At 41.8% G+C, this 23541-nt stretch overlaps 1 protein-coding gene across 1 annotated transcript; it reads right to left on the reverse strand.

Moving 5' to 3' along the window:
- Positions 1–5948: 5948 nt before the first annotated feature.
- On the reverse strand, positions 5949–15217 carry LOC311490823 (regulator of G-protein signaling 8-like). Its single transcript, XM_084548541.1, has 4 exons — positions 15012–15217; positions 13567–13628; positions 8273–8439; positions 5949–6893 (listed from the first exon to the last, which is right to left on the reverse strand). The coding sequence occupies exons 1-4, from the start codon at positions 15155–15157 to the stop codon at positions 6699–6701; spliced, it is 570 nt and encodes a 189-aa protein (XP_084404667.1). The 5' UTR covers positions 15158–15217; the 3' UTR covers positions 5949–6698.
- Positions 15218–23541: the final 8324 nt, after the last annotated feature.

Here is a 23541-nt window from a genome sequence, read left to right on the forward strand (position 1 = left end):
AGGACTGTTATATCTGAATGCATTCATTTCCACTTGTGTACATAATGATTCAGCAAGTAACTGCAAGTTGAAAAGACATCCTGCACAATACCTAACATCTGCAACACATTCTCTATATTATATTATCCTTATCTCCGCTGTAACATCTCACCTTCTCCTTGGGAATAACTCATTTAAACATGACAATGCAACGTACACAACCGCGGCGTGCGCTCCGCGGAGTGTGTAACAGGTGTTTGTCTTGTGTTGTGTTATGGAAAGCCACCGTGGCGGGGGATTCCCTCTTGAGTCGGTTAATTCTGGTAACAGACAAACAGCGGGCTGTTCTGGAACATGCATCTTCTGTAATGACGATACGCTTGCATGCATGGTGCGAGTTGGTGCGTCATTCCCTGAAAGGCAACCAGCCGAGTGATCCAGTGATTTAAAGTCAGATCGGAATACACATATGAAGCATGCAGCCTCTGGTTTGACGGGAAGTGGAGGCAGTCTTCAGATCGCTGAACTAAAGATGGTCTGCTTTGGAGATAATAGCGTCACATGTGGAAACTGAAAACGGCAGTATGCAGCGTGTCATTTCAAACATACAGTCAATGCGTTATAAAATATGAACTAAATAAATGCTGATGGGCTTGTACAGCCCACTCAGCAGCAAAACAAACAAAGAACTACAGCTACCAACCAACATGAAGACATCAGATACCTGGCCTAGACAATGGCAGCGTGCAGCAAGTGGGCTGCTGCTTTAGATAATAAAAGTGCTGATCAGGCATCACGTGTTGATTTATCGAATGATCAAGTGATAACCCAGTGGTAGAAAACAAGAACTGTGTCACCTGCCGGCAGCCTACGTTCTGCTCTCCTTCCTATCACCGCCTGTTCTTTTTAAGATCAAGACATTTCCATTTCCTCCGTCCTGTATATATTTACATACGGTATTTGCACGAGCCCGTCGCCTACCACCAACACTGGTCACCAGGACATTTAAAAAAAAGAAAAGAAAAATGAATTCATCAAACGTGGTACATTTGTGTGTTAATAGGGTTTAATAGGTTTAATAGGGACAGATGATTCACACGGCATGTGCCACAACATGTGAATGTTGATTGCTCCAGTTTGGGGTTATGTCATTGGAGCAGACACGTGTGCCCTTTCTTTTCCTTTCCTTTCTTTCTTTTTTTGACAGGTACATGTTTTTTTGCGTGAAGGTTCTGAGTTTGAATCCACTTTCTGTGGGTTCTCTCCGGGTACTCCGGCTTCCTCCCACTGTCCGCTGGGTTAATTGTCGATTCTAAATTGGCCGTGAGTGTGAATGGTTGTCTCTCTGTGTTAGCCCTGAGATAGACTGGAGACCTGTCCAGGGCCTAATGACAGCTGGGAATCGCTCCAGCCCCCACCCGCAACCCTTCACAGGACAAACAGTTACAGAAAATGAATGAATGAAATGTGTTTGTATGTGCACGTGTCCAGCGGTTAAAAGACAGAGCCTTGGTAGGTGGTCCTTTACCAGCAAAGCAGGCTCCAGACAGATATCTGACAAATCATTAACTTGAAGCTGGATGGCTTTGTTTTTGTGCAGCGCTCCAGCAGTTGGGGGTTGTGAAATATCAGACCCAGACAACAACAGCACTTGATATTTGACTCTCGACGACGTCGCATACACGCGGTGTGAATGTGTGCCCGCTGCCTTGGAGATCATAACAAAACAACCTGCAATGTCAATACCGGTGAGCAGCAGGTACTGTTGTCACCACGGACTGTTGTGAAATAATATACTATGAGATGCAACACACAATTGTACAACCCAGTCCAGTGGGTTTACTAAAGACCTGAATGGAGAGACAGTATTGTGAGCATGTCAAAACAGTCCACACGTGTCGTTATATTGACTTGCGATCGGATGCCTGTTTATTTGCATTGTATTGGGTGTGTTTCTGTTGTTTTGTTTTGGTTTTTTTTGTGTGTGGGCCGGATTACCTCCTCCTCCAAAACAACATCTGTTTTATAATACCCATTAAGATACTAGATCTGCACTAAAAAAGAAAAATCCAGGATTGTGAAATATGTCAGATTAGAACCGTTCTGTAAAAAAGGTCAAGATTCGTCTGCATTACCTGGAACAGTTCGCACCTCAAGAAGGCTTAGCAGTGGATTCCAGTGCCGTGGAGTCACCCTGCCTCCCCGCTGACGCTGCTCAACCACCATTCAGTGACTTTCAACAGTCCAGAAATTAACAAATACGGACACAGCAGCATATACAACACTATATAAAAGCAACAAATAACATTTCAGCACAATAAAAAAATACTGCTTAAAAGTGGGCTACTGCTTTAGATAATAAAAGTGCTGATCAGACTTCACGTGTTGATTTATCATTCGCGAATGATCAAGTGATAACCCGGTGGTAGAAAACAAGAACTGTGTCACCTGCTGGCTGCCTACGTTCTGCTTTCCTTCCTATCACCGCCTGTTCTTTTTTGCATCAAGACATTTCCATTTCCTCCGTACTGTATATATTTACATACGGTATTTGCACGAGCCCGTCGCCTGCCACCAACGCTGGTCACCAGGACATTTTTTATTTCCTAAAAAAAAGAAAAAAGAAAAATTAATTCATCAAACGTGGTGTATTTATGCGTTACTCTTAAGGTTTAATAGGTTTAATAGTGACACATGATTCACATGGCATGTGACACAACATGTGAATGTTGATTGCTCCAGTTTGGGGTTATGTCATTGGAGCAGGCACGTTGGCCTTATCTTCACCCAGAACATTGAGATCATTACCATTTGAAGTGTTTACGTGATCATTGCAGTGTTGCATGATGATTGATTGCATTTCATGCAACGTAGCTAAGCAAAGAGTGATGTTTTGCACTCAGACAGGCCTGTTTTATAAGATGTTGCAACTCTGGACACGCCGTGTGAGGGCCGTGACACACCAAGCCGAAGGTCAGTCTGTCCATCAGCTTCTCTGCAATCTTGAACCAGCTCTTCGGCTGATTCAGCGTGTTGAATCAGATCCGGACAAAGAAACAAAGGTTCAAAGGTCACACAGGAGCCTCTTCTCGTTTTACATCTTCCCCTGATCTGAACGTTCAAATACAAGAATGTTTTTACAACATGTCAACTCTAAATCATCTAATTAACGTGATTCAGGAGGGGCCAGATCTGTACAAAGGTTCCTATACAGCCTTTATGGCTAATAGTACTCCTTGGACTACTGTCAGCCGCTAGTCTGGAGAATTATTTCTGGAGACCCACACAATATTAGAAAGGTGGTCATAATGTTATGCCTGTTCGGTGTATATGCCAGTACAATCTAAAAATATTAGCTTTTATAACCTACAGCTGGATGAAAAACTGAAGTCCAATATTTACCCAAATGAAACCCTTTCATAGTTTGCCAGTGTTGTTAACTTTGTCGTTTATTGCTGGGACAGGGAAGAGATTTTATTTGTCTTTGCTTGTTTTGATCAGAGGGACGAGAACAAAATACATTATGCAAATGTATAAAATAATGAACGGCTCTAAAATGTTCTATGCTGCATTGTTGACATTTTTTTTGTGTGTGTGTGTGCAGCATTATCACAGCCCAGAACTGAGCTCCACGTTTCCATTTCCATACTTACATCACTAAGGAAACTGGTGCAGCATCCTACAAAACGAATTTTGATTCAGGTTGTTGCGAATCACACAAATCCAATATGTTTTGTTGTTTTTCCTCACACGGGCTCTGTTGTTTGTCTCCCAGTCGAACAGGAGGAGTAATCAACTGTTCCCCCGTCCTCCCCATGATCCATAGTCATGGCAGCGCTGCGCCGTGGGTATTGTGTTGACTATTGATTACGAGACCAGGGAAATACAGAGAGATGGGGAAAGGGTAGCAGATAGAAGAGAGATACTGTAGAGCAGGGACGGGGTATAGAGTTACAGAGAGGCTGAACAATATCGGTGTCATTATCGCAGTATTCACATTAGTCGCTGACTGTCAATTAAAATCCTCACAAACCTTTTTATGCTTTGCCGTGTGCGATGATGACGTTTTCAGAAAATAGTTGTTAAGATAAAAACTGTGTGCACATGCAAGGTTTGCACAGGAAATCAATCCCTCTGCCCGTTGCTGTGCCGTGTGCTATCCCAGACAGTGTTTTTACAGCCGTTTGCATGATCACCAAGACAGCAGCAGCAGCACTGATTAAAAAATAAATAAATAATAAAAAAAATCAAATTACATTACTGTAATGTAAACTTTCATAGGCACGGATAAGTCGGATTGGTCATCGCTCTGCTTGTAATCACTTCTGCAGTGAGATGCGCAGACTGCCGGCCCAGATAGGTCTTGTTGTGTCTACCGAGCAGGGTGCTGCCCCAAATACACCACTCTTCTCTCCCTCAGTGACGAACACACTGACAACAACAGGGGAGTTAATGGATGTGTAATGGTATGGTGGGCGACTCCATCCCACGAGCGGCCCGAATACTAGGAACGAGCGCTGGATTCCTTTTGAGTGGCGCTGCTGCTGCTGCTGCTAAGTAGAAAATAGCGTCATTAATGTTTGATGATTTTTCTAAAGTAAGCAAAAGACACAGAATAGGACCCCGGAAGTAAATTTACTGTGACTCATCACTGGTTAACCACCTAATGTTTTTAGAAAAGTTCTCTAACATTTTCAGAGCAATGTACTTAACAGCCACAGTGGTTTTATTTTCATTACGTTTTTGCATTCAAGCTTAAATCTCTTGTCCGGAAAAAAAAATTAAATAAATAAATGTATTTTTAAATAGAGCGACGAATCACCCAGATTGAGAAGTGGGTTGTCATTTTTTAGAGACTTTGTCTGGTTTCTTTTGCCGTTACAAAACGGCCTTGGAAACCGGGTCAATCCGCCTGTCTGATCGGTGGATGAATGCATTTTTAATAGCTCTAATACCCTTTTTGAGGTTTTACGACAATTAAATCACAGTGAGCACTAAATATACACACTGATTTATTTATTTTTTTAATCACAAAATATAAGGGATAGGTTACATTCATATCAAACACAGTAACATACCAAACGTGGTACCTCTACGGTACATACACGCTAAAGATATTATCACCCCTTAAATGCTTATCAAACAGTTTATTTAAAGGAACCATGTGCTGAGGGAAAACATCAAATGCTGAGAGCACATGATTGTGTTTCTTTTGCATAACATACCGTACAAGGTTATATAAAGAGTTATTCAGTAGTATTGCATCATGCTGAAATAATAACAGTAGACGTTTTGCAAATTAGTTATGGTAACCTCACAGTTTCCATTTAAGTGAGTCATAATGAGGAATAATAAATGAATAAAACACAGTTTATAGACTGGTCCAACAGGATGCATGTACAACTGGTTGAACAGGGGTGACTTCTACAGGATAGAAACTCTTGCACTGAGTCAACTGAAAGCAGAAATGAATCCAACCCTGTTGTATAATCCACGTTTAATACCACATAGAATACCTGGAAAGGATTACAATACACAAGAATATGCAATATCAATATCTTAAGTGCAATTTATTATTTTGGCACAGCTTCAGATATTAGGTGGTCACTCACTTGTTACTGTTTTTTGTTGTAAACACACAAGCTACCACAACCTAGTTACCTGCATACAACAGTGTCTATTCACAAAGAGAGTAAGATAAGTAGTGGCAAGGCTGGGCAGTAACGCAATAATGATAAGTATCTCATCATATTTTTCTCAGTGGTAAAATCTAGACAACGGCAGTAAATCCAGTCAAGTTTAATGGACTACCTGGAAAACAAGGGGAAGTGAAATACACAGAAAAAGTCAGTCACTCTTCATATACGGTGTAAAGGTTAAGGCCTGTTCTGCTAAAGACTGGTTCCATGCTAATGGCTGCTTTTGACTTAAATTTGGTGGTAGGAACAAAAAAGAAAAAAAAAAAATTAAAAAAAACCGACAATAATTGTGGAAAGATGTTTTCTTGCAGTAAACCTTTGGGGATCATTGACAAATGGTGCAAAAACAATCTACTCGTCATTGATTCAATCATGTCACTTCAAAATCGAGATTAGTTCAACTTGGTACCTCCCCAATTGGCGTCGCCAAAGATTTAGTCGTTGCTATAACTCACCGACTCTTCCTATGGGAGAATGTTGGCTAAGGTTGCATAGGGAGACGGTTAGGGTGGATGGAGGGGTCGACAACACATTTGGTAACCATAACAACATGTTTGCGTATGGTTGCAATAATAAAGACAACGAGTTGGTTGAGAGTGTTGGTTTTCATGGTCATCAACTACAGAAAATATCTTGATTAATAAAAGTTACATGGAAACAATAGCATGCATTTATTTGCGTGGTGTATGACGGATTCCCTCAAATAAATAGCTAGAGACAACAATGTGTGATAAATCTCATTATTGCGTTATTTTCATGTGATAATATTTGCCCGGCACTAGACAGAGGTAACACAGTTAGCTTATCCTTATCCAGTCTCTTCTCTGTACAGTGCATTGCAGTCCACAGAGACACGTCTTATCTAGAGGGATTGCATGCAAGGAGCTGGTGTAAACAAAGGAAACAGTCAAGCGGGTCACCCCATCCTCGCAGATTCACAGTATTAAGATTTTATGTCAAAGGGTAAACGATCTACGGCGAAGGTTCCAGATTTATGTCCACTGTGGTCGCCGGGTTTGGTCAAACAGACCTCCGCTGGCCTTGCGCATGTGCCCTGTTGACTATATCCTGGTACATCTTGGACCTGAGAAATCGTGGGTAGGAGTCCTTCTCCATGAGGCTGTAGACTTTAGCTTGGACCTCGTTGAGGCTGGTGGGGGACGGGTCTGCCAGGCCTTGCTTGGTCTTTTCCCTGGTGCGGTAGTCAATGTTCACCTGGCAGGATAAAGACAGGAAAGACACACAACTACTTTGAAAGGAGGGTCACCCACGTCAGTTCATATTATAGTCACACAGTGGCTACATTTACATGGCCAGTATCTCTCCAACTCAATTCCAGGTGGAGGTGTTTACATGCTGCAAAGCATTAAACAGAATTAAACTTCCTCCACATTTGACAGTGGTTCTGCCCAGTGTCTAGCGTTGAATCTGCTGGAAATATACCAGAAGAAGGTGTTCCAACTTTATTGACAACATTGAATTCATTCAATACAAGATGACTAAGATGGAGCCAAGGGTTCAACGTCACTATCCAAATCGATTCTGGCTTTGTTCATCTTTTCAAATGCTGGTTGGTTTGCTACCTCCATGTTTCTGCCCTTCCTGGGTGCTAACAACACATTTGCTCAGAAAGAATGCATTTATTCCAACCAGAGAGAAACAATCAAATCAAGTATTTACACGTTTTTTTGTAGGTAGGTAGTATTTCCCTCTTGAATGGATTGTTAAAAGTTTACACAATCCTCTCAATCTGATTTAAAAAAAAAAAAAAAAAAAGCCGGTAACCTACATACGCCGATGAGACATTTATACTTGTGCCTCGTCTGGCTCACTCTGTAAAAACGTCAACCCAAACACTAGATGGCGCCGTGTCTTTTTTGCCAGTCGGGTTAATTTTTGTTTCTACTTCCTGCTTCTCTTTTCAATGGCGACTGAAACTTTCGCCGAAACTTTGCCGAAGACGAGTCATGCTAATGTTTGTATCTCTGAACCTCTTCAATTAACCTTTCCTCGATGTGTTCCATCTTTATTTATCCCAAACAATCAATTAGAAAATTGCAGAGATGGAGAAGACTACTAAAGCGGAAACACGCTTCTGCCAAGCGGACCAATCACATTGGTCTGCGTCGCCGTGATGTATAGTTACATTTCTGGGGAGGTGCACATCAGGCTACAGTGTTTGGGTCTACATTAGGTCTGGGTTGTTGCCGTGGCTACGACGTCAAATTGACATGATGCATTTTTCATTCTGATCGGAATATTATTGTGATTATTTAAGGAATACCAATGCCCTTGTAATCACAACCCTGTGGACATAAACCCCAAATTAGCTTTGCAGTCAAGGAAATAAAATAATCCTATAATTTCTATACATAAACACTTATCCTGAAGTAATGGTACAATAATCCTTTACCAACAGTCACAGACGCTAAGTGTGGATGAATATACAAACACTCAGTATATTTGAAAGATAGTTTTAACCTTGGCCTTAAGTCTACATTAAGATCCAATTATTACCGCTCGTGATACGAATATGTACTGATGTTTACTTTTACAGAAGAATGAATGCATTAACACTAGTCACACAAACGCACCTCTCTTGGTGCCTGCACATCAATGAACTCCTTAAAGATCTTGTTTGCCTTTGACACCAGCTTGGCGGAACTCTTGATTTTCTTGTACTCCTCGCAGGCCATCCAAAACTCGATGTTCTCGTCGCTGAACTCCGTCTTGAGAAATGTCCGGAAGGCGGCGAGCCCATCTGGGGAGAAGAAATGAACAGGAAGATTAAAAAAAAGAAAAAAAAAAAAGAGGTAAAACCAAACAACAACACACAACTCTGAGCTCCCATTTATGTAGAGCAGCTGAGAACTCCCTCTTTTGTGGATGTTTTTCCCGACCCTCAATGGAGTCGCTTGACCATGTGATATGTGATAATGCCCTTCATCCCAGGCAGCTATTTTTCCCAGTACGTACACCCTCTTGTGCGGGAAATGGTGTAATAATGGAACACAAACAAATCAGAACAAAATACTCCCACAAAGAGATCACTCCCCCGTCTTCTTCAATCAAGATAAGTGATCAATTAATGTGCACCCTATTGATGTTATCATAGGAAGGGCTTGTTTTTGTAAGGGCTTGTGTCACGTTGACATGCTTTTCCAACCCTGCTCGTTTCTGCTGTTTACCTCATTTAGGTTGGTCCATTACTCATACGCACATTCTCCTGAGTGCGCTACGCCCCACAAAAACACGCAGGATTAAATGGACAAAAAACAGAAGAACTCGTCCCCAAATAAGTGGTAAAACACTTCACAGGCTTTCAAGGGGTCTACAATCAACTGTACACGTTAGCCGACTTTAAAAAAAAAAAAGTCTGCATCCGTAGCCGAGTCAGAAGCTGCACAGGGTAGTCAGACCATTTATTTTAATTTCAAAATCACTAACGGTGTTGTGGTCAGATGTTCGCCTCAATGAATAGTCTTCCTTTGTGTTGTTTGTACTAATCCCTTGGAAAATTTCCTCAAACATTTTCTCTTTTAGCCGGTTATTTCTGCCATTTGCTGCTCTATTTCTGTACATACTGCAGGGCTGTGTGTGTGTGTTCTTAGGTTCTTGCAAGTGTGGTGAAAACATTTACTTAATGTAAATATTTTTATCTATGCATATTTGCATCTTTATTGTCTTGCTAGTGGTCCTCATCGTGTCTGGTAGTGTATCATTTTCCTATCTGTTGAAACTGGGGAATTATTTGACAGAGCTAAAGGCAAACAGGACAGAGACTGTAAAAGTGTTTTTATTGCTGCACATTTGAAAAGCTCTATGGCTTGATGGATGGTTGTGGAGGAAAGACTGGGGCACTGAGGAATTGCCGGCCGGGAGCGGGGGATCTCCGAGCAAGGTACGAGGGCAATAAAAAGGGGCTATCAGACTGAAGGTGGAGTACATGTGAAGTCCGAGGTAAGGCGGGGAAGGTTATAAAGTAGGTTAGTGACTAGGTTGTTACTGTAGAAGTCTGAAACTGGGTGTGAAAAGCATTTCAGTTTACGGAAATGAAAACTAAAGAGGAACAAACTTATAAAAGCTACAATCAAACAAGAACCGGTCTGGAAACAAGCAATGTGAAGCAAGTACTGCAGCTTAAGCGCAACTTCTTAACAGATTTTGAAAAGACTAGGAGTACACACTAACAGACTGGCTTTAACACATTTTTCTATGACGACTAAACTAGAGCCAACTGAACAGACTGATCAGACCGACGTGGGGGGAGGGGGCAGTTGTGCTATTCACTGCAACCAATATTATGTAGGCACTCGTGCGCTTGCCGCAATTCAATTAATCTTTCCTCCATTTCTGCGATCCAAGTTTGCTTTGTCGCCACTGTCCCGCTATCTCTGCTCGCCGTTTGCTTTGATATTCCAGCTACTTCCAGTCGTCGTCTGATGCCATTTCCTGTTTCCCACCCTCTCTTTTTTATTGTCTGTCTGTATGTTGGCAGTTGCAGTTGGGTTGGTTAGTTCACACTACCAGATTGCGTCAAACATGTTTGATTGACTGCGACTGAGGTCGGTTCAGGGCTGATCCTCTCAGACACTGACAGATTTTCGTGTCAACCACCCATGCCGACTGTCCCCATCTAGTGCAGGCTAGTCCAGACTTTGGTCAGCTGGGAATCGTGGGTAAAATCTGGCAAAAAAACTCCTATAATGCAGGGGTGCAAAACACGTCAATCACGTTTGACCGGTAGATCGCGACGTTGGTGTTGTAGATGTTAGTCAATCATTAATCTGTTGCACCTCCAGAACGAACAGCAAGACAAACATCTTCTTCTTTTAACTTTTTATTTCAACGTTCTCTCAGTTCAGCAGCACACATACACAGCCATGCAAAACAGCAACAACAAAAGGGACTATTTTCCTAAGGGTGCTGTGCAACAATTTTCCTTCTTAGAAAAATAAACTCAAAGCTGGATAGAGCTTTTAACACTGTAGCAACAATTATTATGACTAAGGGTTGGTATATGTAGGTAGGTCACTTTGACTTGCTCGTTGTAAAATTAGCTCACAAGCCAAAAAGTGTGGACTCCCCTGTTGTGGCGTGTTCTCAGTTTTAATGAACTGACGGGAGGCTGTCCGGGGACTCCATCTTAAATACTCCAGAGCAATTAGGAGCAGCTGTGAGTAATAAAGACAATGCAGGGAAGCTGGGACTAAGAGAGTCACTGGAGACTCGGCAGCCATCACACGGCGCTTTGGAACCAGCCACGGTATTATTCAAGAAAAACAGCTTCTAAGCTAAATTCTTAAAATCCTGATATTATAGATGTTTTTCTTGGCGCTCTGGAGGCTCAGCCGTAGCTGCAACTCTGATGCAATATACTTAAAAAGAGCAGCGGCTCCTGCTTGCCGACTTGACAGGGTGTTCTCTCGCTAACAAGACATGTAAGCGTTGACAGCGTGTGCAGGTTAGGACCTCCGGATACGCACAATCAGCTTCACACACACTAGAATGCAGCCAGACAAAAGACACTATTACTCCTTTTAAATTGAATTAAGGCGAGTGTGAATGCAATCTCCTACAGAGGGAACATTCAGTACTGTGTCCCTATGCTTTTGACATTACTTATGTAATGTATATATGTCTTTATGTACATGTTGTGGTGCCCTTCTCTAATGCATGGTCAATTGAAACAGGATGCGCAGGTGTATCACCCCCCACCCCCATCTAGGGAGGGCTCTATTCCTGGCTCTGTGACAAATTTTCTGTTCTCCCCGAGTGACATTATCTTCCCGATGTTTATGTGTTAAACCAACTTGTTATGTCACAACCTCATTCGGTACAAAACAGAATGTTCATATGAGTGCCACTTTCATTCATTCGAGGCCGACTATCATTAACCCTTTTGTTAGCGCTGCGTTTGACAGAATGAAGTTAATATCTGACATGGCAAGACATGTGAAAGCTAGTGCATCGTAGTTTTGCACGATGTCTGTTGGAGAAACACAGCAGGGGATTATTTTTTATTTATTTATTTTTTTTAATATCTTCAACGAACACAAATCCCGAAAATCAAATCACAAAATGCTGTTCATAGGTTTCGAACACATGAGTGTCTACTGACAGAGTTTGTATCATGGATACAATCTGACATTCTTGCACAAGATGAAGCCAGAACAGAATTCATGAAGACGTCTAAAGAAGTTGGCTTGACAATATGAACAAAATAAAAAAAAAAAAACTGGAAGGTTGTGAATTGACAGCTGGACATCAGGGACTGCAATGTCTGCATAGGGAGTTAAAAAATAAAAAGTTGCTTGAACAACAAGTGAATCGAGACTCAAGTGACCAGCAACTATACTTCTCAATTTGTGGTTCAATGCATTCATCATGTACCGTCATTGCCGCCATAGGTGACAGATAGATACAGTAGATAGATATTTTATTTATCCCATTGGAAATTCGGTGTCCAGTAGCTTCGTCACATAGAAACAGGAGGAATTGCAGTCGGAAATATGAAAGATATTTAAGTTGGTATTAGTTAGTAGTATCAATAATGACCACAGTCCAGTTGGCTGTAGAGTCTTATCGCCTGAGCGACGAATGACCTCCTCAACCTGTCCGTGGAGCAGGACAGAGACAGCAGCCTGTCACTGAGAGAGCTTCTCTGTCTGATTATGGTGTCATAAAACATGCCCCCCCCCCCCCCCCCCCCCGGCCCATGCATTTTTCTATTGCACTTTCTAGGTAAGCACACAATGTTTGACCATGAGCATAAAATGTGCTCCTCCAAATGCTAACTGCTACAGTATGTGCACAAGAACAGTAGCAAAGACAACGTTGAATATTCATTAAAATATCTGTCAAATCATTATATATAATTATTAACAACTGCTGTCACTAACAGCTTTATTTATATTTCTTATCAAACTCTTGTGTAACATCATCAGCTATATCTTGTATTTGTATCATCATGTACGCTGTTAGTCAGATGTATGCATCTATGACAGATGTAGGTTTGTCTCGTTCCTTCTGCTGCTCTCGTGTCCTCTGGCCGGCCTCAAGCAGATGAGTCCCTCCATATGAGCTAAAGGTTCTGCTCATGGCTTCTTCTTGTTAGGAGAGTGTATTTCCTTGCCACCGTCGCGTTCGTGTCTGCTCTGGGGGTTTCAGGCCGGAAAATCAATGCAGACTGGCAAACTGCTCTGAGGTAGTTAACTCTGGTTCAACACTTTTTACTTTGTGCATGCTCCTTGGATTAACCAAGGCGAGGCAGGCATTATAACTCAAGCTTCCTCTTCTCATGGTACACTAATCAGTTTATTAATCCGAAAGCACAGTTTAGGAATTGGATCCTATCACGAGCAAATTTGAATGTCAACTTATTTTCCAAGTGACCTTCTTGAGTCTCACTACAGCACACGTATCTCGAAAGGCAAAGCAGGCAGGATGTTTGGGAAAATTTGATTTCCATTGATTGGAATCTCACGAAGCGTACGTGCTCTCTAATCTCTCAGCGCAATGAGTCTGATGTCACAGATGCTACGTCACACAGCTTGTTGGACAAGACAGTTGGAATATAAATGCATGACCCATTTGTGCAGATGGGCGTGTGTGAGTGAATCTGTGCAAGTGTCTGTTTGGTCCAAGGGGAAGGTCAAAGACGAGTGTGTGATTCATTATGTGCTAAGGAGTCCTCACAACACAGAAATTAGACTGTTATATAAGATGTAGGACACAACAGACTTTGCTTGCGAAACAGAAAACAATTAAAGGAAGTGGGAAGGAACTACTTAACAGCTACATTAATGTGTCTGATTTCCCTGATGTGGTTTGTAAGAGCCTCATTAAGTAGGGGCCGTGCCACATGAAACAGAAAATGTCCACTTACATTTGTGGGAGAGGAGGTGATCAAACGATTCAGACCATCGGACGACCTCATCCGTCGATAGTCTAAAGAAAGAGAAAATCCAAAGAGAACTGCCTGAGTGAGATCCAAACCAACCGCTGTGCTTTCATGCATTTATAACACAAGATCCTATTGTATGCATTATTGAATTTCAGCTGAGTTTAACGTATGATTTATCCTCGGCTCGCACTGGTTCTTCCTCTCAAGGCTGCAAGGTACCTTAAAATATCTGGCCGGACTTACAGGATGACGGCAGGGTGCAGGAGAGAGGATAGAAGAAGAACAAGAGCTGACCTTTGCTTACATTTTAATGTTATTCATGAAGCAGCGAAAACGTGGCGGGGTAGCACGAGATTAAAGAGGAGATTAAAGAGATGCATCATTTTACTCCTCCATCTTGTAGATGATGGCCTTTTTGTTCCTCTGAAGAGATAAATAATGCTGCAGCAGGCTCCTCTGATTAAGTTGTTGGTATCAGAGCACCTTAAAAGGGTTACTTGACCTAGAAAAGGGTTTTCTAATTGAGATATGGAAAAGTATTTTAAGAAATGAGAATTTAATTGATCAGATGTTGTGACCTATTTGCAAATGAATGCATTAAAAGGCCAAATGACAGTACTTGCCAGTCGAGTTCACACAATGCTGATTAAGCTTTCTAATAAATCAGGCCCAGATAAGTCTACCAGAGTATACCGGAGTTTTAAATTTGGTGTCTCTGGCGACAACCCCATGCAACCCCCTGAAGAAATGTATTTTATGCCACTGTTTGCCAGAGCTGAAGAGAGGGGCATTTGTAGTGATGGAGACAGACTAGCCTACAGAAACTGGTAGTAGGGCGGTGCAACATGAGTTACAAATGTCAGGAAAAAAATAATTAAAACCAAGGATCCAAGTAAAGTTTTTGATAAAAAAAAAAAAGAAACTCTGCATTACAATCTAAAAAAGGAATGGATTCATGGCAATGACGAACGCTGCTTTTCCTCATCTGAGAGCACTGAAACAAGAGGAGGAACTGCATATGCATGTACCTACAAGTGTTTGTGTAATTACACTGACCGCCTGAAGGGGGAGACAAACCTTCTGCACTGTAGCTTTAAATTGAAATCGCTATTTGCTAAATGCCTGCTTCTTCAGTAAAACAACACCCTGATCCGATCTGTTGAGCAAAAGCAACAATAGAGCAAACCGTATCATGCAAATGTTCGGATTGATGAACAAAAGAAAGTTAAATTAATTTGAAATGTTGCCGGAATACTGGCTGACAAAAGTAATAGATTGCATTGAAATTTAAAGAATGCCTTGAAGAGACCGTTTTTCCTTCAAAAGTTAAAAATTGTTAAAGATGTTATAACACTGCAACGACTACCTTCTAACTTCTTATAAAGATATTTAATAGGCACAGGAGTGTGTTTATGGGATGGACTCACTTCAGACACCTGGCTGTGGTCTCATGAGCGGGAGGCAGGAACTCTGAGAAGTCGTTGTAGGAGTCAGATTTGTTGGACAGGCAGCCTAGTCTGGTCTTCATGGTGCAGATCCTGCTGAGAAAGCACACAGATAAGCTTGCAGACATATGTTTGTTCCATCACTGCAAGAAGCAACATTGTGATCTGCTCCGGAAATGTATAGAGAGCTGCTTTGACAGATCATCCACAGAAAATGTGGAGCTGCAGGAATGTGAACCCAAAGCATAACTGGAACATTTTCTGAATATTTCCCTTGGCGAGATAAAGTTAAAGTGATATCATAAATTCTCCTATTTGTCTGGGCTTTCTATTTCTGCATCTGTAGACAGTTCATGTACATCAAACAGTGCTATTTATCCTTTAAGCTCATCACATTAAAGCTGTTACCAAGGCGGCTAATCGTATGTTTTGGCTTCATGTAGTTGGGCTGCTCCTGTAGATGCTTAGACTATGTATATGTTCTTAAATGTTGATGGGAGACGGATAACGATGAATAAGCTGATCATGAAGAAATAAGATGCCGAGAGATAAGGCCCACGGAGCAGACAAAACAGGTGCAACTCCATATGCAAAATGCTGACTCAGCGTGGCTCTGACTCATTCAGAATGGAGCTTCAAATATCCCTGATACCCAACTTCACTTAAAGATGAGGTTTATTTTTTGACTGTATTATGCAGGGTTTAAGGACCTCCTACACACTGTTAGAGGACTGATGTTCTACCGGGGCTGAATATAAAAAAAAATAAATGAATGTAGCAACGTCACTCATCATTCAGCAGCATTATCCAGGTGTTGTTCTTTATCAAGGAATAAGCGGGTACAAAAGATGAATGAATGTTCTTTCTCATAGTACATCAGCATTTGTAGATGTAGTGGCTGCAATAATCAAGCAAAACACAAAGCAAACCTCAATCGTATAAGGTCCGTCTAAAAAGACTCATTGTGTGTTAAATGTGATTTACCACTGCACTCAAACGGGGATTCAACCCCCCACCCCCCCACCCCCTCCATCCCTGTCTCTCATCACAGTCTGTCCCGTCTCATTTGTACACTGCTGCTGTCATGTACTGTTTGTCACTGCTCTGCCTCTGGGACACATGGGTCCCTCCAGATGGGGCCTCCGTGGTTGTGAAGATGCTCCATCAAAGGCCGAACTTTTCTTTCTTTAAAAAGGAAATCTGTGCTGCAGGAAACATTCATGAAATCAAATCAAGTGAATGCAGAGACAGTCCTAAAGAGCTCAGATTAATTCTCCCAAGATTTGTGCTTTAATGTAAAGAGCCGTGACAGAGATGATGCAATATCCAACAAATAAATGAATTTTAAACTTTCTGATGTATTTAAGTGCTGTATCCTGTATGTATGGTCTGTATCCATATACTAAGGAAGGAAAATAAAACAAACTCTGACTCTGAATTACGATTCTTGTATTTTAAATCCCATACATGATATTAGTCAGATAGCTAGTTAGCTTAGCTTAACACAAAGACTAAAATGTAGATGAAACTGCCCTGGCTCGGTCCTAACAAAGCTAAATTTGCCAATGAACAAACTTCATCATACATACATAATAAGATTCTCCGTCATCCAGGTCATTGTATATTCAAAACAAAGCTAAATCCAAGGCAATAGGTCCAATTGCCTTGGATTTAGCTTGTTTTGGGATATATACGTATGATTCGTTTTATTTTCCGTTTTGGACTAAATTAACCAGCTCTACAAAAAGATTCATGCATATGAATGTTCAAAGATTTTTTTACGGGAACTTTCAGGTTTCTATTTGTAGTCCATGTAGTACAAACTGCTGTGTAAGCTTTGGTTGCATGCAGCTGCCCATATGGAGAGACAAACAGGAAGAACACCCTTTCACAGGCAAACGAGCTAGGCTTTATAGCGTCCTGTTGTAGATGTCATCTCTCCATTTCAACGCCATTGCTGCGTCTCAAGTTGCTAGTTGGACAGGCAGTGTAGGCCCTGATATCCATTACCGGAAGAGCGAAAATCATTGGACGTTGATCCATGAGGCCGTAGCTTTATATTTATCACATACAGTATAGTAGATGCTGGAGTCTTCTCATGTTACTTATTTCATTTTGTCTTGTAATTAGAAGAGACCTTGCAATCTAAACATATACTTTCTAGCAAACCTACATTCAGATGATGCTTTTGTGACACTTCTGTTACATAAACGTCTCCAGAGTGTTCTAATCAATGGTGACACACCCTTGAGGACGACTAAAGCAACTTGGACAATGTGTTTTTAAAAAAGAAACTGTTTTCATAAGTATTTCTGCTTAGTATTCCTTTCTCTTACATGAGATGAGGGCAGCAGGGGAAGATTGTTTTGGTGCCAGAACCTCGAATTGGGAACATTGGATGTAATGTAGTGTTCATTAGCTGACCGAAAGCCATTTGCTGAAATTAATGGGTTCCATCCACTGCATGAATTCCAAGGCTCTTTGAAAAGTCACTTTGTGTCCTCCATCTGTCTCTTACAGGCTGGTGTTATTGTGTGTGTGTGTGTGTGTGTGACAGAGCATGTGCATTTTTGTTTGTCTCGGACTAATACGCCGTATCAGGTTTCTGGTATTGCCTTTTAATGAATATTGTTTGGCACTCTGTTTCCCCGTCAAGCGTGAGAGGTAAGCGAAGTAAATATATTTCACAGAGGGGAACACGAGTTCATAAAAACCCCATCGATGAAACCTGCCACATCCCGCTCCGAGAAACATTTTCTAATGGTTAATGGTTAACATGCAATTTCAAAAACGCTCCAAGAATAAATCCCACAATAACCGGAGGTCTTTTGAGTTTGTTTCAGATGTACTGCAGATATGACAACGCCTGCTCCAGAAACACCGTGTTGTGAATCGGAGGTTATGTATAAAATAGATGCACTGGACTAGAAGGGTCGTGTGCTTGTCATGCATGTGAGTCATCATCTGAAGGTGCACTACTTTTGTTAATGAAGAGTTATTTTCAGAGGAGGAGTGCAAAAAAAATAAAAAAATAATAGGCAGGGATATTTTAAGCGGTCTGTAAAGAGTTTTACGTCAGTTGTCAAGAAGGTAAGAACTCCAGAACCACCATCACTCTAACACTGTATCTAACACTATACCAGTACTGGACACATTATGTTTTTAGACTCCTTACAAGTAAGAATCAGCAAATAAAAGGACATTTAATAAATCTAATCCTACGTATAACAGATAATCCAGACTGAAAAATACCTGTTGAACATGCAATTGATGTTTAAATAGCTGTTCTATAGCCTTTGGTATCACACAGTTCATTTTAATGAATGTATGCCAAGTCATAAAGGCATTAAAGACATTTAAAAGCAATGCTACTGTTCACCAGCCATACATCTACAATACAAGACTTCACTTTTTGACAGCAGACACACTGCTCGCCGACTTCTCAGCCGGGTAATCGACTCTTTTCATGGCGTCTCGGTTGCTCACGGAAAGATGGAAAGAGGAATACTATTTATTGAAATGACAGCAGTTTGTTTTGCTGCCTACACAATTCTGTGACCTGTAGTGTAAAACTACATTTGCGATTATCACCAGTAACCGCGACGGTCTCCAAATCAACCAAGACTGAAGCGTTTGATACTGGGGGAAAAAAATTTAATTTCCATGACCCCTGTGCAACTCAATCTTTTGAAGAAGATTGATTCTAAAGCTCCTGAAAAGGATCTTCTATCAAGGATGACTCATCTTGCAGTCAGCGGCTGTTACGACCTGGCTCGAGGGCCTTAACAAAAGGTGGAGACAGTGAGTTAGATAATTGAGGGTTTGTGTCAATAATTAAGTTAGATAAAGGTTTAGTACGCTCCTGCAGATGAAAGGAGGTTGTCCTCCCGGGCCTTTCCATCCATGCACTGTAACTGCTTGGTCGTTTTATCCCACAAATTGATGTATTCTAGCCTGGATTAGCCAGATTCAGTTCCTATGAACTATGGGGTGGTGTCTGGTCTAGGCGGGTGCTACATGTCTAAGTAACATCCACACCAATGAATGCCAGGTCCAAAAGTTTCCCAGCAGAACACTGAATTGTCACAAGATGGTCAATGTTATTTACTTCTATTGTCCCTGGTTTTAATGTTGTGACTGATCAGTGCAAGTAAGAATGAGGTTGATCATGCAGACTGCATGGACATTGCCATCAGATTGCAATTAGTGCTTTGAACTTAATGCAAACATCGATTCATATATGAAATGCTGACACATTTCACAGCAGCTTTAATCTGGCAGTAGAGGAAACGGAAACAAGCCTTCAACAACTGACTGTGGTCAAATTTATATGTGCGCCATCATCAGCAGGCGAAGGTCATCGAGTGAATTTGATGAGAGGAGACGTGGACATATTGATAAGTCTTGTGCGTGCCGAGCTGTCAGTAAAATGATAGCAGATCTCTCCCTCCTGCCATCCCGCGTTCTCTCTTCGTCTCTCCCCCTCTGTTTTGACAAGCCCACATCTCCGTGGCTGTTGTGAGCTACATTTTCGTCTGCAGCGTGCCTCAGACACGTGCTTCTGCTGAGCTATTTATAAAAATCCCTGACAAATCCATGTAGTCAGGAGGAAGCAGTGCATGTTCTATTCAGCCATGCAGCAAGGCCGGCTCCTGGAGGATAGGGGCTAAAAACAGCAACAGCACTCTCAGACACACACAAGTGCGCCTTATGAATCCCAAAGTAGCAGGCAGCATCCGCTAGACCTCCAGGAGTTGAGATGCCTGGTGGGGGTGGTGGATTTAGAAGTGAAAATCAAGATCATGGAAGTTTTTTCTCTGTGTGTATGAATATCTCCTTTGATGTTACCTAACTTGGTGCAATGCAGGTCTCTCCATGTCCTCATTTTCTGGATTGCTGACAGGAGACACCCTGCAGTTCTATACAGTAGATGCATGTGGAATTAGCTGACAGGCTGCAAAGGGCTTGAGAAACTAACGACAAAGAGGAGCCAAGTCAGAGGAGTGATCCGCAGAATCTACAGCTTAAAAATAGCTGGACGGAATTGATTTAAAGATTTATGCCGCACTGATCTGCGACTGTGTATGCATGGATGCCCGGGCGCACATACCCGCAGTGACGCCGGTGTTGACGTTCAAAGAAGAGCCGAAGCAAGTGTCAGGTCCTCTCTCGAGTTAAAAGATCATCTGAAGTACAGATCATCCCTGCCCTCGTTCCCGCTGAGTGCACGATAAAAATAGCAACTTGTCATGGTTAAAGTTATCGACTGTGCGGCTGTGCCCAATTATACCAGATCCCATTTTTATCTCATATCTGGGACATTCTGCCAACATGCGTCACACTATCCTTGTATAGCGCCGTGTTGTATTAATACGTGTCTTGTAACAAACCAGACGAAAAAAGTGACAATTACCAAGCTACACGGCCACTACCACAACTACTCAAAGCAACCAAACTGCCACAAACAAATAACAAAACCAAATCTAATAGCAGTCATTGGACAGAATGTGTGCTTAATGGAGACGGATGCTTTAAAAATAATGATTTCTGCAGTAATGGTAGAGTAGAGTAGGTTCTTTCAGGGTGTTTTAAGAAAAACTCTTGTTTTTCCATCCATCGTGTGACAGCGCCCATCGTGCACAGCGTTGCAGGAGCCCATCCCAGCTGTCACCGGGGGAGAGGCAGTGTACAGCCTGGACAGGTCGGCAGCCAGAGACGATCATTCTTTCACAGTCATGTTCACTCCTCGGGCTAAGGTGGCCACCTGTCCGGTTTTTGGGCCAGACAGTCTGGTTTTGAGACGACATGTTAGCACAACTTAGCGCTCAATTGTTTTCCTTTTTGAGATAATCTCAGTTTTATACTTTAATAGTGGATAATGCTAGACTGCTAAATCTTCTGGTGCCAGTCTAGTAGCTCTCCCTACTGCTTGTTTTTACTTGTTTTGCTTTTCGATCCTTTTAAACAAAAATAAAATAAAAACCTTAACACTTCTCACATATTGTCATGGATAGTCATAACATTTGTTACATGGTTACTTGTATACACTTTGTATTTTGTATCTTCTTCTATTTCTGTGTTTTTGCTCCTTAAAATGTCTGTACTTGCACGTTAAGCTGCTCACTTGTGCCTTAAACTGTAAAAAAGTTTTCTGAATCTGAATCTGAATGCACGCATTGTGTAAAACAGAACCTTTTCCTGTGACAAAACAGTGGTAGTCTTGTTTATTTGTGTAATCAGCTGATTGCGCTCCTAACAACAGCCAGCACCGCTCACACACCCCACTTCACTTACATCAGGAGGTGAGGCTGATGTATGGGGGGCTGCAGAGCTGCCGCCAAACTGAAGGCCATGGGTTCAGAGAAGCACTTGAGATACAAGCACATTGTTCCATCTGTGGTTATGGGGAATGTGAACTACTGCATTCAAACAGGACAAATAAAAGTCTGTACCTAGGTATCTAATAAATAACTAAATGAGTAATGGCAGTTCTGTTTTACACAATAGACTTTTTGGAAGTCAAATATAACCAAAGTGGCTTGAGGTCATGTCACATTAAAGGCTCTTTTAGAGTACTGCGGGACATAGACGGCGTAGCCCATGCACGTAGCCAGCAGCGGTGCAAGCCATTTATGCTTGTGCACTCGTCAGTCTGGCTCCCTCTGCAAAAACACCACTCAAACTCTAGTCGGCGCTGCGTCTTTCTCAATTCAAAAATTGGATCCCAAGCGGACCATTCACAGCTATTGCGGGCTGCGTTGCCGTGGCGCTTAGTCACATTTCTGGGGAGGTGCACGTCAGTTACGGCGCTAGGCTCTGCGCTGTCACCGTAGCTTCTGCGTCAATTTCACACAGAAGTCTAAACCGCCCATTAGTGTGTAATATATAACACTAGACGGTCCGTTTCTACTGGTAGCCTAGCCTATAAGGAAAAGCTTAACCTGGAAGGATTTTTTTTCATATCAATCACCCTTGCAAACAAAAAGCTCTTCGAAGCAGCCAGGAAGGAGCAAAAGTATAGAACATTAATGTGAGTGTTCACTATAATTACTCATTACGTGTTGGCGTAGAACATGCAGTTTTTATTTGCTTGTGTTAAAGGAATATTTAAAGGAATATTCTTGGGAAATATGCTTAAAGATTTTTTATTTTTTTTTTACGTTTTATTGTACAAACAAAATTCACAAACCTTCATTAGCCTTTTAGATATGTCCAGTGTTGTGTAAGTTCACAATAAAACAAAAACTAGTTCAGTTCGCACAATTACAGTAACCTAGTTCACGTTCGTAGTTCCCATTTTTTAAATTTTGAACTACATTCATAGACTCCAGAATGAACAATTAATTTTTTTTTTGTGTCGCTTCAAATTCGACAGTGATGTAGTGGACGTCCGGACTTGTTTTTTCAGACCTGGCGGGCACAATTTGCAGAAAACTCCTTCTGTTTGTGTGGATCATTTGCTTCTGAGGTACCGAGAGGCGGCTTCTCTTTCAGCTGCACCAGCCACGCTGTTTGCTGTAAAACGCACGTCGACTCAAGTCTACGCTCACAGTTGGAAGAGTGATGCACTCGGTTCACAGTTCACAAAAATATGAACGCGTTCATGTACATGGATATGTCCATGTCATCCCACACTTAACACACAACAGGGTCACCGGACCTGTCCTGCATCCCTGCAGCTCCACAGATCAGGACAGACGCCTCCTTTCACACAGCTATTAATTAATGAATCCAAAAGCTTATTAATTAACTCGCTCACTCGCTGTCAGCCTCTCTGCTGTTTGTCAAACACTTAAACAGAGTCACTTGCTCGTCTTATATCTGTGAGCCACCGTCCCTGCTGCATGCGTTTCCTCTATGACACCTGCAGATGTTCACATGCTACTAAAGGAATCATCACGTTCCTCAATATCAATAAAATGTTGGCAGTAGCAGAAAATCAGACAATTTGCAAACAGAGCATATGGAGGAAAGACTACATTTAAGTGGGCCTTCTTCTGTTGTGTAACACTCATAATCAAGTTGATTAAATTCCGAAGATTATCAATGTCAATGCACCAAATGCAACAAATATTATTTCTTGGACGCCTCTCAAATTCTGCCGTAGCTGCAGCCAAATGTTTCATCTTAACGAAATTCATTGTCTAGTTTACTCCCCCCATTCATTCCACATTTCTGTTTTCAGGCTAATTAAGATGCACCGTGACTCAGACGACAAGTTACCAAGAGTGACTGAACAGCAGTGCAGCTCTGGCATGTCTGTGCGCGTCCCGTCCCTCTCTCCTGCCAAGTTGTCAGATTTGGGTCCTGAGTCACAGGGAGCACAACTGTGGCCTCGCGCCTATGTTTACGCCCGTGTGTGTGTGTGTGTATTCGTGCACGCTCCGGCCCGAGAGCGGAAGCCTAGATGTCCACGGAAGTGTGTGTCAGACCATCTGACGTGTTGCCACCTTTAGCTACAACAGAAGGAGAAATCAGAGCTGATTTTTTTTATTTTTTTTTTTGTGTGTGT

Source organism: Chelon labrosus, assembly GCF_963514085.1.
Source record: "Chelon labrosus genome assembly, chromosome: 7".
Lineage (NCBI taxonomy): Eukaryota > Metazoa > Chordata > Actinopteri > Mugiliformes > Mugilidae > Chelon > Chelon labrosus.